General features: G+C 45.3%; 2 protein-coding genes across 2 annotated transcripts; one reads left to right on the forward strand and one right to left on the reverse strand.

The window, feature by feature from the left end:
• The first annotated feature begins 7,862 nt into the window (after window positions 1-7,862).
• Window positions 7,863-9,381, forward strand: LOC123181781 (phytochrome A-associated F-box protein-like). The gene has a single exon (XM_044594116.1). The coding sequence runs from the start codon at window positions 8,032-8,034 to the stop codon at window positions 9,130-9,132; it is 1,101 nt and encodes a 366-aa protein (XP_044450051.1). The 5' UTR covers window positions 7,863-8,031; the 3' UTR covers window positions 9,133-9,381.
• A 2,707-nt stretch (window positions 9,382-12,088) lies between these two features.
• On the reverse strand, window positions 12,089-19,488 carry LOC123181782 (uncharacterized). The gene is made up of 5 exons (XM_044594117.1): window positions 19,167-19,488; window positions 16,942-17,102; window positions 16,165-16,198; window positions 12,927-13,029; window positions 12,089-12,688 (listed from the first exon to the last, which is right to left on the reverse strand). Exons 1-5 carry the CDS (start codon window positions 19,452-19,454, stop codon window positions 12,594-12,596), a joined length of 681 nt encoding a protein of 226 aa, XP_044450052.1. The 5' UTR covers window positions 19,455-19,488; the 3' UTR covers window positions 12,089-12,593.
• Window positions 19,489-23,010: the final 3,522 nt, after the last annotated feature.

Consider the following 23,010-nt stretch of genomic DNA (forward strand, 5'->3'; position numbering starts at 1 on the left):
GTGAACAAATTACTGTCGAGCAATTGATAGAAAAGCGCATAGTTATGAGAATGTCTAGGCATGATCATGTATATAGGCATCACGTCCGCGACAAGTAGACCGAAACGATTCTGCATCTACTACTATTACTCCACACATCGACCGCTATCCAGCATGCATCTAGAGTATTAAGTTCATAAGAACAAAGTAACGCATTAGGCAAGATGACATGATGTAGAGGGATAAACTCAAGCAATGTGATATAAACCCCATATTTTTATCCTTGATGGCAACAATACAATACGTGCCTTGCTGCCCCTGCTGTCACTGGAAAAGGACACCGCAAGATTGAACCCAAAGCTAAGCACTTCTCCCATTGCAAGAAAGATCAATCTAGTAGGCCAAACCAAACTGATAATTCGAAGAGACTTGCAAAGATATCAAATCATGCATAAAAGAATTCAGAGAAGAATCAAATGTTGTCATAGATAATCTTGATCATAAACCCACAATTCATCAGATCTCAACAAACACACCGCAAAAAGAATTACATCGAATAGATCTCCAAGAGAATCGAGGAGAACTTTGTATTGAGATCCAAAGAGAGAGAAGAAGCCATCTAGCTAATAACTATGGACCCGAAGATCTGTGGTAAACTACTCACACATCATCGGAGAGGCCATGGTGTTGATGTAGAAGCCCTCCGTGATCGATTCCCCCTCCGGCGGAGCGCCGGAAAAGGCCCAAGATGGGATCTCACGGGTACAGAGGGTTGCGGCGGTGGAAATAGGGTTTCGTGGTGCTCTCGGATGTTTTCGGGGTATATGAGTATATATAGGCGAAGGAAGTACGTTGGTGGAGCCACGAGGGTGGGGGCCCGCCTACCCCCCTGGGCATGCCCTCCTACCTCGTGGCCGCCTTGTTGCTTCCTTGACGTCCACTCCAAGTCTCCTGGATTGCGTTTGTTCCAAAAACGATCCTCGCGAAGATTTCATTCCGTTTGGATTCCGTTTGATATTCCTTTCCTGCGAAACACTGAAATAGGCAAAAAAACAGCAATTTGCACTGGGCCTTCGGTTAATAGGTTAGTCCCAAAAATAATATAAAAGTGCATAATAAAGCCCATTAAACATCCAAAAAGATAATATAATAGCATGGAACAATCAAAAATTATAGATACGTTGGAGACGTATCATTGGGCCCAAATATTCGGCGAACAATTAATGGGCCAGATCTGGCTTCGGTCCGTAAATGGGCCTTATTAAATAGGTCGTTATTGGGCTGGCCCACTAGTACCTGAGTAAGTACTACGGGCCTTTGACTGGGCCGGCCTTTTTCACCTATATGGGCCTTTGTTGGGCCGTGCCACGTGTCGACGTATCATAGGCGCCTCCTGTCCAATGAATGGATGACATTTGTCCCAACGGTGAGCCAACACGTGTTTCCTCCGGCCAATGACAATTTTACACGTGGAAAATCCTCATTGGTCCGGGCTATTAACGGGTTATCGGATCCAAAACCGGACCCGATAGCTTAACAGCGACCCGTTACGGTGGATGCCACGTGTCGGTCACCCTTGATGAAAGCACTTCTATGACGCGCAATTTATCGTCATGGAAGTGGATACTTCCGTGATGATAATTTTGGTAATGTCATGGAACACTTCTACGACAGCACAGGTATGAGTATCTTGATTCTGTCATTAAATCGTCATGGATGTACATGCATGACAGAAAATGTGACCTGCTATGACAAACACGTATCATCACGGGAGTGTCTTTTTTTGTAGTGTCATGCCACAAAACTCCTAGCCTCGGAATCTTAGGGTCACACGAAATATTCTGGTGCAAATAGTTCTGGTTCTGCTCTCAAGCCGGATGTCCGGGCCACACACCGGATGTCCGGGCCACACGCCGGATATCCGGCCCGCACGCCGGATATCCGACACCTACTGTCCAGAATGCACCATATGCTGGTGTTTACGCCGGATGTCCGGCCCTCCATGCCGGATGTCCGGGCCTTTCATGTTCCCCGGATATCCGGGCTACCCAAGCCGGATGTCCGGCCCCGTCTATCTAGAGTGCTGCTGAAGCATATGATTTCGCCGGATGTCCGGGTCTTCCAGCCATTCCGGATGTCCGGACTTTGCCCCGGATGTCCGGCCCCTCTGTCTTATCCTCTGCTTTCTATTTCACTTCACTTGTGCTACACCAGGCCAGACGTCCGGCCCCTGACCCGGATGTCCGGCCTGCCCTGTCACTTACACTACAACGGCCATATTTGGAGCACTACTATACATAGCCCTCTTCCTCCTCGGGAGAGGGTTGCCATTCACTTCAAGCAAACCCTAGAACACATTTCACTCTCTCTCTCTCTCTCTGTCTCACTCTCCTACACCAAATCTTAGATCCCTAAGGGATTTGAGAGCATTTGAGAGAAGTTGTCCAGCCAAGTGATAGATCCACTCCTTCCCCTTCTTTGCACCAAAGAAATCCATGATTTGAGCAAGTCTTGAGCTTTTCCCCATCGTTCTTGTTACTCTTGGAGGTTGGAGACTCCTAGGCGGTAGGAGTCTTTCGGAGAGGAATTGACCATTGTGATTTCCCCCGGAAAGTTTGTGAGGGTTTGGAGACCACCCCAAGGTCTACCACTAGTGGTTGAGAAATGCCTTCATGGTGTTGTCTCAAAGGGAGAATAGGGTGGTCCTTCGTGGCATTGGTGTGCCTTCGTGGTAACATCCACCTCTCTAATGGTGATGTAGCTTCCCTCCAAGGAAGTGAACATCGGCATACATCCTCGTCTCTCGGAGTTGCGGTTATCCCTAACCCTAACTTCCTACTTGTGGTTACTTGTCTCTTAGGCCTTACTTATATCATATTGTGCTTGCTTACTCATATATTTGTGTTACTCGTTTACCTTGCTTAGCTCTTAGCATCTTACTTGCAATTGTTAGGCTCACTTTCATATTCCGCATTATTGCCTAAAATTGCTAAGTAATAATTAAAATTTGTAATTGTACCTATTCAGCCCCCCTCCCCTCTAGGTCCATCTCGATCCTTTCACTTGGGCATCCCCAAGCTTAGGGTCTTGCCACTCCTTATTTCGTAGTCAATCAAAATTTTACTCAAAACTTGAAAACTTCACAACATAAAACTCAACAGAAAACTCGTGAGATCCGTTAGTGAAACAAAGCAAATAACCACTTTTAGGTACGGTTTTAAACTCATTCCAAATTTATATTGGTGTTATATCTAATGTATTCTAACTTCTCCATGGTTCATACCCCTGATAGTACCCATAGATTCATCAAAATAAGCAAACAACACAATGAAAACAAAATCTATCAAAAGCATAACAGTCTGTAGTAATCCAGACATTAGCCAAACTTATGTAACTCCGAAAATTCTGAAAAATTAGGACAACGTAGGAAATTTGTATGTAAATAAACTTTAAAAAATCATAATTTTTAGTCGCTTTTGTGATTTTTAAAAATTCAGCTATTGGACGCAAAAGTTTTCGTTTTCTCACAGAATCAAATCAACTATCACCATAGATCATCCCAAAGGTCTTACTTGGAACAAACACTAATTAAAACACTAGAACACAATTATTACAGAAGTAATATTGCATATTCTAATAAAAACAGAAAAAAATTGGGTTGTCTCCCAGCAAGCGCTATTCTTTAAAGCCTTTTAGCTAGGCATCGATAATTTTAATGATGCTTACATGAAAGACAAGAATTGAAGCACAAAGAGAGCATCATAAAACATGTAACAAACACTTTTAAGTCGAACATACTTCCTATGCATAGGAATTTTATAAGCAAACAAATTATCATAGCAAGCAAAAACTTGCATATGCAAGGAAGAAGAAAGAAACAATAGCAAGCTCAACATAACGAGAGGTAATTTAGTAACATGAAGATTTCTACAACCATATTTTCCTCTCTCATAATAATTGCATGCAGGATCGTCTTCAAATTCAACAATATAGCTATCACATAACATATTTTCTAATTGTTTCACATGCATGCAAAGTTGACACTCTTCCAAAATAGTGAGATTATCATAAAATAAAGTCATGACTTCTCCAAGCCCACTTTTATCAAAAATTTCATAAGATTGATCAATCTCCAAAGTAGTGGGATCATTGTTACCTAGAATTGACACTCTTTCAAACCCACTTTTAATATTATTGCAAACATATTCATCATGAGGCTTAAATAAATTTTTAAGATCACAAGAAGCATTATCACCCTAATCAGGATCACAGCAATAAGTAGTGGACATAGCAAAATCAGCATCCCCAAGCTTGGGGTTTTGCATATCATTAACACAATTGACATTAATAGAATTTATAATAACATCATGGAAATCATGCTATTCATTCAAGCAGTCACTTCATAAATTTCTTCTTTTAACACGTCATCACGAATTTCAGATTCACGAATTTCAAGCAAAACTTCATAAAGATAATCTAGTGCACTCAACTCACTAGCAATTGGTTCATCATTGGATCTTTTAAAAAGATTAGCAAGTGGACGAGGATCCATAAAATTTTTGCTTTATGATTTGGAATAAATATGCAATTATGCCAAGCAAACGAGCAAACAAACCAAGTAAGACATAAAGGCAAACGAAAAAGAAGGCAAATAAAATGGCAAATAACGTTTTAGAAGTGGGGGAGAGGAAAACGAGATGCAAATGGAAAATAATGTAAGTGCAACAGATGAGAATTTATGATAGGTACTTGGTAGGCTTGATGTAGAACCTCCCCGGCAACGGCGCCAGAAATTCTTCCTGCTACTTCTTGAGATTGCGTTAATTTTTCCCTTGAAGAGGAAAGGGTGATGCAGCAAAGTAGAGATAAGTATTTCCCTCAGTTAAGAACCAAGGTATCAATCTAGTAGGAGGTACACGCAAGTCTCCAATAGATGCACCTGCACAAACTAACAAACTCTTGCACACAACGCGAAAAAGGGGTTGTCAATCCCTTCACAGTCACTAGCAAGGGTGAGATCTGATAGAGATTGATATAAAAGATGAATAAAAGTGTAAAATAAAGTAAATATAAATAAATTGCAGCAAGGTATTTTTTGGTTTTTTGTTTTATAGATCTAAAAATAATATGATAAAAATAGACACGGGGGCCATAGGTTTCACTAGAGGCTTCTCTCTTGAAAGAAACATATGATGGGTAAACAAATTACTGTTGAGAAATTGATAGAAAAGCGCAAAGTTATGATGATATCTAAGGCAATGATCATGAATATAGGCATCACGTCCGTGACAAGTAGACCGACTCCTGCCTGCATCTACTACTATTACTCCACACATCGACCGCTATCCAGCATGCATCTAGTGTATTAAGTTAACAAGAACGGAGTAACGCCTTAAGCAAGATGACATGATGTAGAGGGATAGATCCAATCAATATGGTAAAAACCCCATCTTTTTATCCTTAATGGCAACAATACAAATACGTGCCTCGCTACCCCTACTGTCACTGGGTGAGGACACCGCAAGATTGAACCCATCACAAAGCACCTCTCCCATTGCAAGAAAGATCAATCCAGTTAGCCAAACCAAATTAATAGATCAGAGAGAAATACAAAAGCTATCTTAAGCATGCATAAAAGAGTTCAGAGAAGACTCAAATAATATTCATAGATAATCTAATCATAAATCCACAATTCATTGGATCTCAACAAACGCACCGCAAAAGAAGATTACATCGAATAGATCTCCAAGAAGATCGAGGAGAACATTGTATTGAAGATCAAAGAGAGAGAAGAAAACATCTAGCTACTAGCTATGGACCTGTAGGTCTGTGGTAAACTACTCACACATCATCGGTAGGGCAGCAAGGTTGGTGTAGAGGCCCTCTGTGATCGAATCCCCCTCCGGTAGAGTGCCAGAAAAGGCCCCAAGATGGGATCTCATGAAAACAGAAGCTTGCGGCGGCGGAAAAAGTACTTTTGGTGTGCCCCTCTGGTATACGGGGAATATTTGGGTATTTATGGAGCTGAGATTAGGGTTAGGGGAGTCCCGAGGGGCCTACAAGCCTGGGCGGCGCCCCCCCCCCCCCGGGGCGCGCCCTACGAGCTTGTGGCTCCCTCATGGCCCCTCTGGCCTCCTCCCAAAGCTTCGTGGTTGTCTTCTGGTCCAAGAAAAATCCTCAAAAAGTTTCAATCTGTTTGGACTCCGTTTGGTATTGATTTTCTGTAAAAGACAAAAACAAGGAAAACACAACAACTGGCACTAGGCACTAGGTTAATAAGTTAGTCCCAAAAAATGATATAAAATAGCATATTAATGCATATAAAACATCCAAGGTGGATAATATAGTAGCATGAAACAATCAAAAATTATAGATACATTGGTGACGTATCAGCGGTATAAGTCATGCAGAAGTTAGAATACAATAGGTACTATGCAATAATAAAATATGAATGGGTTCATAACAGTACCTAAAGTTTATGATTTTCTTGTTATAGTAATGGATCTCACGAGGTTTCTGTTGAGTTTTGTGTGCTGAAGTTTTTAAGTTTTGGGTGAGATCACAATGGATAAAGGAACAAGGAGCAGCAAGACCGTAAGCTTGGGGATACCCAAGGCACCCCAGGGTAATATTCAAGGAGAACCAAGCATCTATGCCTCGGATGGCATCCTCTCTTTCGTCTACAATCCATCGGCATATAATTGGAGCTATATTTTTATTCATCACATGATATGAGTTTTGTCTGGAGCGTCTTGTATTATGGTAGTCTTTGCTTTGTTTGCTTTTTAGTTTTCCACAATCATTGTTTTGTCGCACACACCTTTTGAGAGGGGCACACATTTATACGTGATTTGTTAGAATACTCTATGTGCTTCACTTATATCTTTTGAGCTAGGCAGTTGCTCTAGCGCTTCACTTATATCTTTTAGAGCACGGCTCTCATGCTTCACTTATATATTTTTGAGAGTCTAATAAATAGTAGGGACCCTAAATAGTAATGGCAATATGCACAAGTTATGAAATTGGTCCTGATATGATTTGTATTCAAGAGGGATATAATAAAAACTTTCATGTAGATCACTGAATATGATAAGTTTGATTCCTTGCAGTAGGTTTGCGACATTGAGATGGTAATATGTGGGAGGTACTAGTGAATGATTGTTGTTTAGTAAGAATATTGATGTTAAGGTTTGTATATATGTGGGATGTATAGGTGAACAATTACGGATTTACCTGGTTTGGTTACACGAAGGATTAGTGTTGAAGCTAGGGAGGAGGGAGGGGACCCACCCATTTGAAATTAGCGCGGGGGGGTGTTATTTGGAAGCTTTTGTGAAACGGACGTAGATCACCCGTAGGTTCAGAATTATCGTTTGAGGTACTATTATGCACCTATGTGATTGTAATAGCGTGTGCCATTATATTAATATGTATTAAAAATAGTGTGTTCCACGTAGCTTATGTGAAGCGCACGCTGGGTGCCCTTTGAGATAAATGTTATCCGCGTGGCAAGATTTGTTTTGAGATGTAATTGTATTCTCTCTCTTTAACCATCCAACACCGCACATGGCCTTATTCAGCCTGGTCCTTTTTCTAGAAGGAGGTGATTTTTTTTCTCGTACCTGAAACCCTTCGATACACGTCGGTAGTGTGTGGGTGTGATGGAGTTGTGTTGTGCCTGCATGGTGTTCCTGGGACTGGGAGGGGTGAGAGACAAGGCTCTGTTGGAAGAATGTTGAGCCCCTCGTTTCAATCGAATAAAATAATCCCGGAGGTTGACACACGGGGGCCGAGAGTGACCGCTCATCGTTCGGCACACCCGCGCAGCCTACATCCACACGTTGCGATTGCAGGCAAGAGTTTTGTAACGACAAGAAAAGCATCATCTCATCCGTCTCCACAGCCCCCAGCCCAGGCCACCACCACAGAAAAACGGACACAACCACCCCGAAAGTTAAACCAGCCTCGCTCGCACCCGAACGGCCGAACGGTCCGCAGCGCAGCCACTCACTCACTCGCCAAGAAAGCAGGAGCGCGACGCGGGCCGCAGCCATGAGCGGCGCGGAGCACAAGGAGATCGCCGTCGTCGCCGCCAAGAGGCGGAGGGACGGCAAGGAGGAGGCTGCGGCGGCGGCGGAGGAGGCGGAACCGCTGTCGGCGCTAGCGGACGACGTGCTGCTGCAGATCCTGGGCCGCCTCGAGGGGGACCCGCGCGACTGGGCGCGCGCGTCCTGCGCGTCCCCGCGCCTCGCCGCGCTCCTCCGGGCCGCCTGCTTCCCGCCGCGTCTCTCCCGGGCGCTCCCCGCCGAGCTGCTCCCCGCGGACGGGGCGCCCGCCGCGTGGGCCGCGCTCCACAAGATGTCCGTCTGCTGCCCCGGCCTCCTCCGCGCCGGGGTCCTCCTCGAGCCCTCCGACGACTTCGGCCTCGAGCTCGACATCGGCCCCGACCTCACCGTCCCCGCCTCCTCATCCTCATCCCTCGAGCCCACGGCCACCTCCTCGCTCCAGCCGCCCAAGGCCGCCGCGCAGGCCGAGCCGAGACCCAGCGACGACACACTAGCCACCGCGGACGCCGCCGCATGGTCCCTCTACGATGACCTGTACCTGGACGCGGCCTACGACTGCTCCGAGACGCAGATCGCCGCCGCGCCCGCGCCAGCGGCAACGGCAGAGGAGAAGGAGGCGCCGCCGGCAGCCAATGCCGTCCGGCGCGGCGTAGTGTCGGGCACCCGCCGGCGGGCGCGGCGGTGGCTGGGGCCCGTGGGCGCGCACCTGGCGTCGGGGTCCTGGACGCTGAGCCGCGAGCAGGGCAACAAGCTGCTGGCCAGCCGGTTCCGCGGCGACCGGCTGTACATCTGCGAGTGGCCCGGGTGCGTGCACGCGGAGGAGCGGCGCAAGTACATGGTGTTCCGCGGCGTGTTCCAGGACTTCGCGCGCTCCCAGGTGCGGCGCGCGCTGCGGGACACGCGCCGCCCCACCGTCGCCGTGGACTGCGCCTTCTGCGGCTGCACGGAGGCGTGGGACCTCTACTCCGCCTTCTGCCTCCGCAGCTTCTACGGGTACCACGACGACGGCGAGCCCGTGGTGCGCGCCTACGTCTGCGAGAACGGCCACGTCGCCGGCGCCTGGACCGAGCGCCCGCTCTACGCCTGACCGCCTGCTCCAGTGCAGCGGCGGCGACATGACAGGCATACTAGAGACGCTCTGCCATTGTTGAATCGATCGCCAAACAGCATATCTCGCAGGCTCTTACGATAAGTTCGGTGTGTGCATGGCCGCGATGTGGATCTCGGCGAGCTCCGAGTGATGCATCTGTTCTCTTGTATCTTTTCATCTGATGTAGTAACTCTGGCTGATGCTTAGCATAAAAGAAGAATGAAAGCTCATGGATTTTTTACATAATTACATTGGCGCCATATGTATATTATACCCTGACGAGTTCTGATTCACAATCCGCGTCCTATGCAACTTATGTTCTACAATTACCGAACGCCGATTACGCTCTTTGCTCCACACCACACTGCTAGGTTAATTAGGGTAGGGTTGATCATCCTTGTTGGCATACTGGGCTTTTGAATCCTCCCCTTTCTGATTATTATCTTAAGCCTCAACTTGCAAGTTAGGGCGAGCATCAAGAGGATCCATGCGTGTCAGAGATTGTCAATATGATAATCAAAATTACCGAAAAAAGAAGTTGTCTGTGTGCACGATTGGTAGTTACTCCACCCCCATTTGGCAATTGGCACTGATCCTCTGGGATTGCGTTGCGTGGGATTCCTCACCAGAAGCAATAACAAAATAAGCTCCCCGTCCATGGCCGTCACTGCTTCCATGCAACTAAGTTAATATTCATTCCCTTTGCCATCACGTGGTGCCGCGACATCCACCCCCGTCCGATTGTTTATAAGTGGCGAGTTCTCCGACTCGGTCACCATCCAAGCGGCAGGCAGATGTTCGGTGACCTGTTGGTTCGTACGGATGGATGATAGTGGGGAGGAGATATGAGATGCCTTTCATCTTTCTGCGGCCCTTCGTTATCCACACAGATTTGCCGTGGAGATTGCAGATATTTGATGCGTTGCTTCTCCGAGGTTTCTTTTTCTTTTTCTTTCGAGTAAATCCTTATTGCTTACTTAATCAGGCATACAATCACGATACAACCCGCGCTAGAAAAAACAGGGACGGGATTAAGCCACAAACATCTTTTCCTCATCCTAATCCTAATCCTAATAATAATAATAATAATAATAAAACTCTATTAAAGGGAATAGGTATTCTTGGTTTGGTTTAGTCCTTTTCGTTTGGTTTGAGTGCACACTAAAGTTTTGTAATGTTGGCTCGTACACAGGCTAAGGGATTTGGGCCAGGTATTTGTATGTTGATGGGTCTTTTATGGGCTTTCATAGAGACCGCGAAAAATAGTTGGATCAAAATAAATTAACATTGTGGGAATTGATCACAGGACCTCCTATCTGGATCTTCGATGTAATAACCAACGATCTATGCACCATTCACATTTAATAATCCCAACTCTCTCTAAATATACAAGTGGCAGTCCTCCTGTTTAGGGCGAGCTAATTAAGCGAATGAGAAAAATTAAAGGAAGGATTGTGGGCGGAAATAAAAGGGTCTGTTTAGGACACATCTAGATGTGACATAACTATGTCACATCTAAGCTGATGTCTATTTTGTTTGTGGTCTATTTTTTCTTTCTAGTTTTTTTTTTGCTTCTTGTTGTTGCATTATATATTTGTGGGAGCTTAGATGTGACATCCTTAAAAAACATTTAGATGTGAATTAGACAAACTGTAAATAAAATATTTAAACAGATGTGGCTAATTAAAGAAAGAATTAACGGTAAACCGGTGGAATAAATAAAAGAAAGAATGTTGTCTTGATAAATAGAACATTCAAATAGATGAGGCTAATTAAAGAAAGTACTTGAGGTAAAATGTAGGATAATTAAAAGAAAAGATCTGTAGGCTTCAATGTGTTGCGGCTATTAAATTAGAAAAGGAAGAATTTGATTCCCGACTAAAACGGGTGAGGACGTCAGGGTAATTAAAGGAAGGATTATACTTAAAATGAAATCAATGGAAGATTATGCCAGACAAAGAAAATATAACACGGCTAAATTGCATCATTTTTTTATGTTCATTTTGTAGAAGGATTTGATTCCAGACTAAAACGGGTGAGGACGTCATGGTATTTTTTTATCTTCATTTTCTCCATAGTGAATCCGGCGCCGTGGGACATTGCTTGCATAAAACATCAATTTTTCCCGTTGCAACGCACGGGCATATGTGCTAGTCTTTTCCTAAACTCTATTGCCTGCTTCGCACATAAATGAGCCGCTATATTAGCGTCTTGTCGTATGAATTACTCCTTCCGTAAGAGAATATAAGAGCATTTAAATTATTAAAGTAGTGATCTAAACGCTCTTATATTTCTTTACGGAAGGAGTACACCTAAAGCTCTGAAAACGCCCACTCGGTTCTTTGATCTCCTGAAGAACGCCAGCAATCTCAGCACGACCAAAACCGTCCGTCTTCCACCAAGGCGAGATACGCCATCCAAGTTGAGAAGCAGCTTGTCCCCAACCCGGTGCTCTCGGAATTTTTTGCTTCAGGGATTCTACGTCCTCCCAAGTTGCCCCGGCGACATGCTCAGCAATGGTCCTTACACTACTGAACGATTCCCGCTTTAGACCACTCGGCTACAGAACACCGATAGCAACTTGCAAGATAGCACCACTCCTATTAGAGATGTTTGTCTGTCGTGTGTATTCCAGTTTCTTCAGTCTGATAACCTGGTTCATCAGCTCATTTACTAAAAAAGACACAAAAAAGTAGATTGACACATTATCATATTTGGATGCCATCGTCCTAAAAAACATACTCAGTTCAAACATCCAACTAAGGGGAATCCGCAAAACATAATTGATGTTTAAGCTGTCAAGCAATATATACCAGTGAAGTGTCAAAAAACGTCTTACATTATGGGACGGAGGGAGTAAATCATACTCCCTCCCCGTTCCATAATTCTTGTCGCATGATACTAGCACATGGCAATTCTCATCACAATCAAGGGTGAATGAAATGCTCCAGCATTATATAACTAGTGGACTGCATTGAGTAACCATTCTGCCTCGTGATAAGAGCTGGGCAAGGCCGCAGAGGCAAAATAGGGCAGCCGTATTTTATGTTACACTCATCTCATTTTGACAGACAAGGATAAACTGTGATACTACTACATCAACGAACATAAAAGCATGTCTGTTATCACCTCTCATCTCATTTTCAATTCAATTAGCATTACAAAGGTGTGAAATCAGTGAGCACAAAGACTCGGTAATGGTGCACCACCTTTTAGTGTCTCTGCAGAATTGCAACATACTAGAATCTGACTCTGGTCACCAAATCATTTATTCTTTCCATCACGTTGGTTTCTAAAATTTGGATATTGCCGGTTTCTGAAACTTGATTCATTTCGGAAATCCAAGATCCGAATCATGCTGATTTCAGGAACTTGGTTCATGTTGAAAACTCCAACCAGTTTGATTCATGAAATCCCAACCATGTGGACCAGAGCTGGTTTCTAGAGTACTCTGGTTTCTATGTTTGTCGAGTAAAAACCTGACCCGTTCTGGTTTCTGGCCTTTTCCAATTCTGCTGGCCAAAATTGTTCTCCATATTCATGGGTGCAAACGCTGCATCACAGGGAGACAGTAGATGAGCAAGTGAATAAACACAGATGACAGAAAAGCTCCAAGAAAAAAAAACATTAGATGCAACACTACCTAACACTAACCGTGCAAAAAGAATTTGCAGGGGTGTCAGAGGTGTGTCGAGCAGCCATTGATACTTACAACAAAGTTATAAGATTATGCAACCAATGAATAATGACAGGATAAACAAAATAATCCAGCATAAAAACATGATATTTACCTCGCTCTCTCATTCTCCTTTCTCTGTCATACTCAAACTTGTCACGAATTTGAGTAACCCTTTCCCATGTCTCACCCTGTTTGCTTTCCCCAGAACCAAGGTCCTGCAGTACAAACTTGTAAGTGACAACACATGTGATAGATGCATGACTGGACTGACTCGCAAATTTAGTGTCATTGACACGATTGTTTAATGATGTGGCAAAAGATGCACTCTTAGAGAACTGAGGACAAATGGAAGATCCAGATAAGGAAGCTACACAAATGTCACACAAATATATAATGTTCAGACAAATTTAATTCATTTAGCCATGATTATTGTCAAGGATAATTCGTCGATGCGGTACACTAGTCGCATGTGATTTATGTAGTTGCGGGAACGTCACCTCAGGTCACCAGGGGATCTAGAACACGATATATCCAGGTTGAGGCCCCCTTGCGCGGGTAATAGCTCTACTCCAACTTTTGATGGTATTATATGAGAAAAGTGTACGATGTCGATTAATATCAGTTACAAAGAGAAGATCCAGTGAGTTGATAGGCAACTCGATGGGCAATGGTGGTCGATCTAGGCGATATGCGCCATGATCACTAGGGTTTCGAGGGCTCTGGATTGCTTGACCCCTCTTGTGGGATCATGGACGCCTTTATAAAGCTTCCAGATGGCGGTAATCTCTCCCTTCATGTCAGTACCTTCATCGTATATGGGTAGAAGTCCAGACCAGATGCGAGTAGAACTCGTGGACACTTTCCTACGTAATCCACAAGGTTTCCTTATCCTCCACCTGGAGCGTAGACCTCCTAGGTCGGTGGTACTACGTATGGACTTCCAAGCCCTGTATAAACCCAGGCCGATACGGCCCTTCTATACGATATACACAGCTTTGACTTTGCTATCATCAATTACTCTTGTGCAAAGCCCACTATTCCATTCAAGCATCACCCTTCATCCACAACCTTACAGAAGTTCGAACTACCCCATTTGCATAATGAACAAGGTAATTGTCCTTGTAAACCGAGATGCAACAATGTACTAACAGTTGTTCCAACGTGCAAATAGCCTACTAATTCAACTAAAGAATTCCCAGTAACTCTCATCATAATCAGGAAGTTGTATGCCCAAATGCCAGTTTTATGGTCCAACTGATGCACCCACACCATCACCTATGGGCACAGCCAAACATAAGCTTCAGCAGCGCACAGTGAAAACTAAGATTAATAATTTGGCTTTAAACACTTGAACAAAGGTGCTGCTCAATGTTTTTGTGATTGCAGGTGCTCACATACACTAAGGTTACAGAGGGAGGCCGACCCAGAGAAGACAACAGGAGCAGGAGCAGGAGCAGCGTTAAAGGAAGAGGGAAACATGGTCCCTTTGTTCATGTCACTGGTTTCATTGGTTTCAGCACACAACAAATCATTGATTAACTCTGTTAGTTCTAGGTGGGCTGTGAGACTCCGTTAGGCATTTGCTAGGTGATCATTCACCAATATGCATTTCTAGGTGGTAATCTTATCATACCGAGGATTCAAAAGTTCGTGGAGGTAAGACACGCCTATGCCTCAATTCACCCGAGTTGGAGCATATGAGAATAAACCTAAAGAGCGAAAAACTGGGAGTGTAAGAAGGTACACTGCAGATTTCTGTTTTCTTTAATGGTTCATGCTAGATTTGGTTCAGTTGTAGCAAAATCCAGGTAACATGTGGTAGTATGGTACTTTTAGGCAGCACTTCCAGTAGAATAGAGTACAAGGTCAAGACTGACCAGCATACAGAGCACAACTACTGTTTCCATGTCAATACCTGATGTTTGCTACTCCAACAACAACAACAACAAAGCCTTTAGTCCCAAACAAGCTGGGGTAGGCTAGAGGTGAAACCCATAAGATCTCGCGACCAACTCATGGCTCTGGAACATGGATGGCAAGCTTCCACGCACCCCTGTCCATAGCTAGTTCTTTGGTGATACTCCAATCCTTCAGGTCTCTCTTAACGGACTCCTCCCATGTCAAATTCGGCCTACCCTGACCTCTCTTGACATTCTCCGCACGCTTTAGCCGTCCGCTATGCACTGCAGCTTCTGGAGGCCTGCGCTGAATATGCCCAAACCATCTTAGACGATATTGGACAAGCTTCTCTTCAATTGGTGCTACCCCAACTCTATCTCGTATATCATCATTCCGGACTCGATCCTTCCTCGTGTGGCCACAGATCCATCTCAACATACGCATCTCCGCCACACCTAACTGTTGAGCATGTCGCCTTTTAGTCGGCCAACACTCAGCGCCATACAACATTGCGGGTCGAACCGCCGTCCTGTAGAACTTGCCTTTTAGCTTTTGTGGCACTCTCTTGTCACAGAGAATGCCAGAAGCTTGGCGCTACTTCATCCATCCGGCTTTGATTCGATGGTTCACATCTTCATCAATACCCCCATCCTCCTGCAGCACTGACCCCAAATATCGAAAGGTGTCCTTCTGAGGCACCACCAGCCCATCAAGGCTAACCTCCTCCTCACACCTAGTAGTACTGAAACCGCACATCATGTACTCGGTTTTAGTTCTACTAAGCCTAAACCCTTTTGATTCCAAGGTTTGTCTCCATAACTCTAACTTCCTATTTACCCCCGTCTGACTATCGTCAACTATTCATCCGCAAAGAGCATACACTCCCTCCGTAACAAAATGTAAGACGTTTTTTATGCCCTATGCAAAACCAAAAAACGTCTTACATTTTGGCACAGAGGTAGTACCAAATTAAGATGCCTAAGCAAGAAGAACAAAATCTAGTTGGCTTTCCCACAAATTCCCAACAAAAAGAGGTGGCTTTCCCCGACTGCCAGCTTTAAGGGCTTCCGGTGTAAGCCTAAATAATTCACTGAAACAGTTTGCTTGGGTTTTTTTTTTCAACAGATCTCTCAGCTCGAGTACTTTTCCCGCTGCCAGCTTAAATAGCTTCTGGTGTGATCATAAATATTTAACTGAAACAGTTTACTCAGTTTACTCCAACTTGTTTGGGACTAAAGGCTTTGTTGTTGTTGTTGCTGCTGCTGTTGTAGTTTACTCAGTTTTTTCTAACAGTTCTGTCAGCTTGATTCCTAACGGTGTGCAGTATGTGAAGAATATCAGAAAAGCCCACAGTATTAGCAAGCAGTCGTGCTGCACTACAGCATTCAAGTTCCGGTGCATAACGAAATGACATGTAACATGTATCAACAGTACAGGAGTAGATAAAATACCTTGTTTGGCTCTACACTGGAGCTCCTTCTCCTGCTGCAATATAAAATTGAACATATGAGACCACTTAAATGAAGATATATTCATGGCACTAATCTACTCATGTACCGTGACACATACAGAAGGGTGACTAGTTGAAAAGACTGCTAAACATTTGGAAGCTGCAATAATCGAATAATGAGAGGAAAGGGCAAAGTTTGTAGTTCTACCGGATATTTATCAAAATATTACATTTAAGTAAACTTGGGTTATGTCCTGATTCCTGAAAGAAACCAATTAAAATATATAGTAAACATGGAAATCAAAGATAAATGTCCAAGTTTAGCTAAAGGGGGAGAAAGAGAACACAGAAACAGCATGTGCACATCTTTTCATTAATCGGAGAAGGTACATCACTGAAGTTTAGAAAGGGCCAGCTCAGTCGATGGTATTTGTATTTTGGCTGAACATATCTGTGAGATGGCATTCAGCACATAAATGGAACATGGGAACTGATATTTGAATTTTCTGAATTTGCTTCTTCATGATGTGAACATAGACTAATGTCAGCCTTGGCTCCTTTGACAGTTGAGCAGATAAATTAGATGATATGACTTGGGCACTAGGAGAGAAGGGGTGCTTATGTGGCATGAACCCCGTCATGCTATCTCATGGGTCTGTGGGTGGCCCAAATTGGAAACATCGAGGACAAAAGTGGCCTATTATCCAAACTCGAGGTCGAGGGACCAACTTTGATCATTAGTGTGAAAAGAATCATAGAACTATTTAGTGTCTGGTACCTGTATGGTGAGAAGTCTAGGTCATCTTCTTCAGCAGAGTCATAATTAGCGCGATCTTCTGCGATCTTTTTTGAATAACCTTCATCCCAGTACAACCGTTCCCAGTTCTCTCTAAGCTCTTGGTACAGTTCCATATATTTTTTGCACCAAGTTTCATGTTCCTGTAAGTTTGTGATGGTTAAGTCTAGTAATATGAAAGTGAATGGTAGTATCTGAAATCGCTAATAGGATCAAACTTCTGCATAACTACGCTTAATCTGTGCGCCTAGGCTCTAGGCGTTGGCAAAACGCATTGCGCATAACTACGCTTAATCTGTGCACAACTGCGCATAAGCATGCGCTTTGGTCAGTAAAGCGCAAGGCGGTGGCAAAACGCACAATTAACGCCTAGCGCTTTTTTGAACTATGCATAAGTTATGTACCTACATAATATCAACAATTATTACATGTAAATGGAGGAAAAAGTTTCCCTTCACTTATTGATGCTCACGTTAACTCCATTATTACTAAAAAATGTAATTAAGCACCTGATTCCTGAATACAGTAACCCATTACAGGAGCCAGCCAAACAAACATAACAATTAACACTCAAGTCGTAATTTCCAATTGGACAATGTCAGGGAAAGGAAAGTGAGAATGTTGTAGTGCAAAACTAGGGAAGGTATTTGGTCTAAATACAACTGATTATCCTGTAAAGTACTTCAGGATAGACAGACATGAAATTTGATATAAATGGCTCCTTATCTCTTGCCAAAATGAATTAGAAGTTGGTAGGGATTAGGTCAGTATCCCCAGCCAGGATTGGGCGTCCCAAACAAGGCCTTACTATTAACAACTACTGTGAGTAGCAAAAGGCAGTTGAACGTTGCATTCCAAACAAAAATCTGATCCAAAAATACATAGATTGGAGATAAGAAAACAACATGGTTCCAGAAACATGAAATGACTGCAGTACAATGGGACTGTTTGGCTTATTGTTTGTGTAAAGAATGTTCTGAGATGCCAGTATCTTCAATGAAGTCGGTCTCCAAGCAAAAGGCTCCATGTGAATTCGCAAAACACAAACACATCAAAATCAGCAAAGGAGGTGTGGTGGTAGCCAAAGTTTGGTAATGAACCAAACAATGTTGTACTAAGGGTTGCAGCATATGCAGCAAACAGTAAGAAAATTGTATTAAATGAACCAGCAGCTGCAACACCCCAGTGGGAGCATTTACCAACTCAGGGCTCACCAAAATCAACTAAGCATAGCCTACCTTATGCGTTAGCCCTAAGTTATAGAATTGGTTCAGCTTGTTTCTCCCCAACCAAAGCATGCACTGATCATGAAATTGCTACACGCAACATGTTCTTTGGTTTACACCTGTCCTCACCAAAGTTTTAAATAGTGGGCTATGGCAAATAGCGGCCGAAGTGTTAGTGCACTAAATTGGCACTGTAGCATGCTAAATGGCTTAGCATGATGCCCCTCCAAACGCTATAGCGCCAACATAACGCGATATTTAAAACCTATGGTCCTCACAAGTTAACATGGTATCTAACTATAGCAAGTTAATGTGCTTCAGAATTTTTATGGCTTCCTATGGAACAAAACAAAGGCACTATAAGAGTCTGGAAAAGTTTTGGTCAATAGTACTACATGTCGTTCATTTCATTCTATAACTCAAGTTGCATCTCATTCTACAACACATACTATGGTTCCAAACGTGTGCATGATAGGTGCCAGAATGGCCACATCATCTCTAATAGTAAAGAGGAATAAATTTAGTTGATTCTGGTGGAATTCATCCAAAATTCCTAACGAACATTAAATGGGTCCTGCCTAAAACCAACCGGCAGAAATCGTTTCATCCGACGTCATCCAAATCATTCATAAACGAATATAAAAAATAGCCAATCACAGTCAATTTGAGCCCAAATCCTGAAGCGAAAGGCCATGTTAGTTCACTCCTATCAAACCTGAACAATATGTCTGACAGAAAAGAAGACGTATGGGGACGCTGCCACCAAATCCCAATGGAACCCGTTTCAAACTTTCAACTGGATACCCCACCAACGATTCATCGAATTTGGTTTCGCTCGGAGCGATCATCCCATTTCGACCAACCATGCAGAAACGCCTATCAGCAGGAAAAATGAATCTAGGGTTGAAGGAACAGCTACCACAAGCCAGGCGGTCAGACGTGGGGAAGCGCGGAATATTTGCTAGGCGCGGCTGTGATTACCGAGTCCTTGAGGACGAGACGCGTGCGGCGCATGAACTGCTCGCGCATCTGCTTGCGGCGGCGGTTCGGGAGGTTGTCGCGCGGGATGGCGAAGCGCTCGCGGTGCGGCACGCCCTCCCCGATCTCGTGCAGCTCGCCGTCCACCGCCCACCACTCCGACTTCTTCGCGCCCATCACGGCGGCTGGGCGGGCCTTCTGCGACCAGCCAGTGCCGCCGGTGACGAAGCCGCCCCGGCGGTGCGCCCACCGCCGCTGGGTGTACACACACCGCAGCATCCTTTGGGTCATGAAATTGCTTCGCCCCCTCTTCGGTCTCAGGGTTTAGCTCGGTGCGGAGTAGGGCCAGGAATTATTAGGAGTTTTTTTTTGAGGGTTTTGTTTTTGCCACTCTAGGTTTTTTTCTCTCCAAATTTTCTTACGCCACTCTCACTCTTGACATTTCACTTTTGCCACTCTAGCCTTTTTACTAGCAGTATGTCCGTGCGTTGCTACGGGCTATTCACCATGTTATCTGGCTATCCACCATGTTATCTTTAATATCTGGATCCAACACAAAAAACCCATCCCACGATGCATCTTCCCCTTTTCTGTCGGAACCTCCCCTTCCCACTCGGTTTCCTGTTGTAGCGAGACATTTCTTGCTGGAGCCACTTTCTTTATAACCAGATGACGTCCACCTCATCTTCTTCGTGCATTGCAACATGGATGGAATTTTTCATGTTTATAATATAATAGAGTGGGTTAACCTAACACCTACTATTGACACAAAAACAACAAGTAACTATAGAATTCTCAAAGGTCCATTCAACTTTACAAATACACACTGACGTCGAAGGTGAGTGGAAATGTGAACATATTCGTAGTCATCAATATGCTCCTAAAGGAAATATGCCCTAGAGGCAATAATAAAGTTATTATTTTATATTTCCATATATCATGATAAATGTTTCTTATTCATGCTAGAATTATATTAACCGGAAACTTGATACATGTGTGGATACATAGACATAACACCGTGTCCCTAGTAAGCCTCTACTAGACTAGCTCGTTAATCAAAGATGGTTAAGTTTTCTAACCGTAGACATGTGTTATCATTTGATGAACGGGATCACATCATTAGGAGAATGATGTGATGGACAAGACCCATCCGTTAGCTTAGCATATTGATCGTTCAGTTTTACTGCTATTGCTTTCTTCATGTCATATACATATTCCTTTGACTATGAGATTATACAACTCCCGGACACGAAGGAATACCTTGTGTGCTATCAAACGTCACAACGTAACCGGGTGATTATAAAGATGCTCTACAGGTATCTCCGAAGGTGTTTGTTAGGTTGGCATTGATCGAGATTAGGATTTGTCACTCCGAGTATCGGAGAGGTATCTCTGTGTAACACCCGGATAATTAGGCTACAGTAAAACTCTCTTGATGATGCCATGTCATCTCTGTTACTGTTGCTATCAAGTGTTAGTTCAAAACATTTCAAATTCAAAAAAATGAATTAGTGACAAACACCCAAAGTTTTCAAAAGTCAAAACAAAAATGTTCGGTGGGTGCCAAATATTGCACTGGTAATTATTGTGGAGAAAACATTTTTTTAGAAAGTGCCTAAGTATTTTAAAGTGAAATAAAACAGAAAAAATAAAGAAAAGAAAAGAAAAAGAACCCCCCTCACTGGACCAGGCGGCCCAGCTCATAGGCCAGACCGGCCCACCTGGCCCAGCTGGCCAACCGCCGGCCCAGCCCCCCTGCCTCGTCTCCCTTCCCTGTTCCCCCGACCCGGGTCGGAACAGGGGCGCATCGCCACCGGACCTCCCTCGCCGGCGTCGAGGAGAGGATAAGGCCGCCACGCCCCTGCCTCCTCGATCCCGCCTCCCACTCGCCCCACTCTCGCCCTCGGTTCCTGCGCCTCTGCGCCTCCCCCTCAGATCCACCTCTCTTCCCCCCTCGATCCCCACCGCATCCGAGCGCCACCGCCGCCATGGCTCCGGCCTAGCCACGGCCACCGTGCCCACCTCGCCGCTCCACTGTGTCCCCAAGGTCCGCCGTCGTCCGCTGCTTCGACTAGTGCACCACGTTGGAGCTCGGAGCCACCGCAACGCCCACGACGCCGCCGCCTTCCTCCTCTGCTCCGACAAGCTTCGCCGCCGCTCTTCACCAACTCCGGCGACGACTCTGCAGCTACTAAACCTCCCAAGGGCCACCGTGTGTGCCGCTCGGTGAGCCCCCGCTTTCTCCTAGCTCTCGCGCGCCTCCTAGCTAGCTCGCCCGCCGTCGCCCGAGCGCGTTGCCGCCGACAAGCTCGGCGTCGTGGCCATGGTCGCCTTCACATGCGGCCGAGCGCCGCATCGTGCTCCTGGGGTCCCTAGGAGCCCAACGCGCCTGCGCACGCTCCCTCCCGTGCCTCCTAACGCCGTCCCCGATGAGCGCCCGAACGCATCACTGCGGAGCTCGCCGCCGGCAAGGCTCCGGTGACCTTTTGGTCACGGGCTCAACCCCGTTGCACTCCCCACGCCGCGTAGAAACCCCCCAGCCTCTCCGTTTGCTCGCTTGCGCGCCGCAGCTCCGTTGTCGTCGAACACCCGTGCACTCCGCCGCTCGCCGGCGCCGATTCTGGCCAAGTCCGGCGATGCTACGGCCACCACTGGACGCGGCGCTGTGAGCTCGTTCGAACGCACCTAGCCCCGCTCCTCCCCGAGCCCCGTAGCGCGATTCCGGCCAACTCCGGCGAGGGGCCGCCGTTGTTTTGGTCGCCGGAGTCGCTCCGGCGCCGGCCGTCGACGTGGCCTGCCACTAGGGTCCAGCAGGGTCACTGCCCGGTGGCCCCAGGAGCCCGGTTGGCCCAGTTGACCGGGTCAACTGCTGACTGGGCTGCCCAGTGAGACTGACGTGCGGGTCCCACCTCTTAATCCTCTAATTAAAACATTTTAATAATTAAAACTAATTAGTTTAGTTAATTAGACACTGACAGGTGGGCCCAGTAGTTTACTAACTAAATTTAGATTAGTTTGAACTCTGTTTAACCCACTGTCTATGACAGGTGGGTCCCCCATGTCAGTTTTGACCAGTCAACCGGACTGTTGACTGCTGACGTCACTCATACATCATGCTGACGTCATATTCCTTTTCTGTTAATTTAAGTAATTCCAGAAAATGATTAAATCTTTAGAAAATCATATAAAATAATCCGTAACTCGGATGAAAATACTTTCTACATGAAAGTTGCTCGGAACGACGAGACGAATCTGAATACGCAGCCCGTTCATCCGCCACACATCCCTAACATATCGAACTCGCAACTTTCCCCCTCCGGTTCATCTGTCCAAAAACGCGAAACACCGGGAATACTTTCCCGGATGTTGTCCCCCTTTGCCGGTATCACCTAGTACCGCGTTTGGGCACACCTAGCATCACGCTTTGTCATGTCATGCATCGCCATGCATTTGTTTGCATTGTATTTATTAGTTCTCCCCCCTCTTCTCTCGCTAGACACCGAGACCGACGCCGCTGCTACCCAGTACAACTACGGTGTTGACGACCCCTCCTTCTCGGCTGAGCTTCCAGGCAAGCCCCCCCCCCCCCCCGTGATCACCAGATATCGCCTATTCTTCTCTATACTACTTGCATTAGAGTAGTGTAGCATGTTACTGCTTTCCGTTAATCCTATCCTGATGCATAGCCTGTCCTTGCTACTACTGTTGTTACCTTTACCTGCAATCCTACATGCTTAGTATAGGATGCTAGTTTTCCATCAGTGGCCCTACATTCTTGTCCGTCTGCTGTGCTATACTATCGGGCCGTGATCACTTGGGCGGTGATAACGGGTATATACTTATATAC

This window comes from Triticum aestivum, chromosome 1D (genome assembly GCF_018294505.1).
Source record: "Triticum aestivum cultivar Chinese Spring chromosome 1D, IWGSC CS RefSeq v2.1, whole genome shotgun sequence".
NCBI lineage: Eukaryota > Viridiplantae > Streptophyta > Magnoliopsida > Poales > Poaceae > Triticum > Triticum aestivum.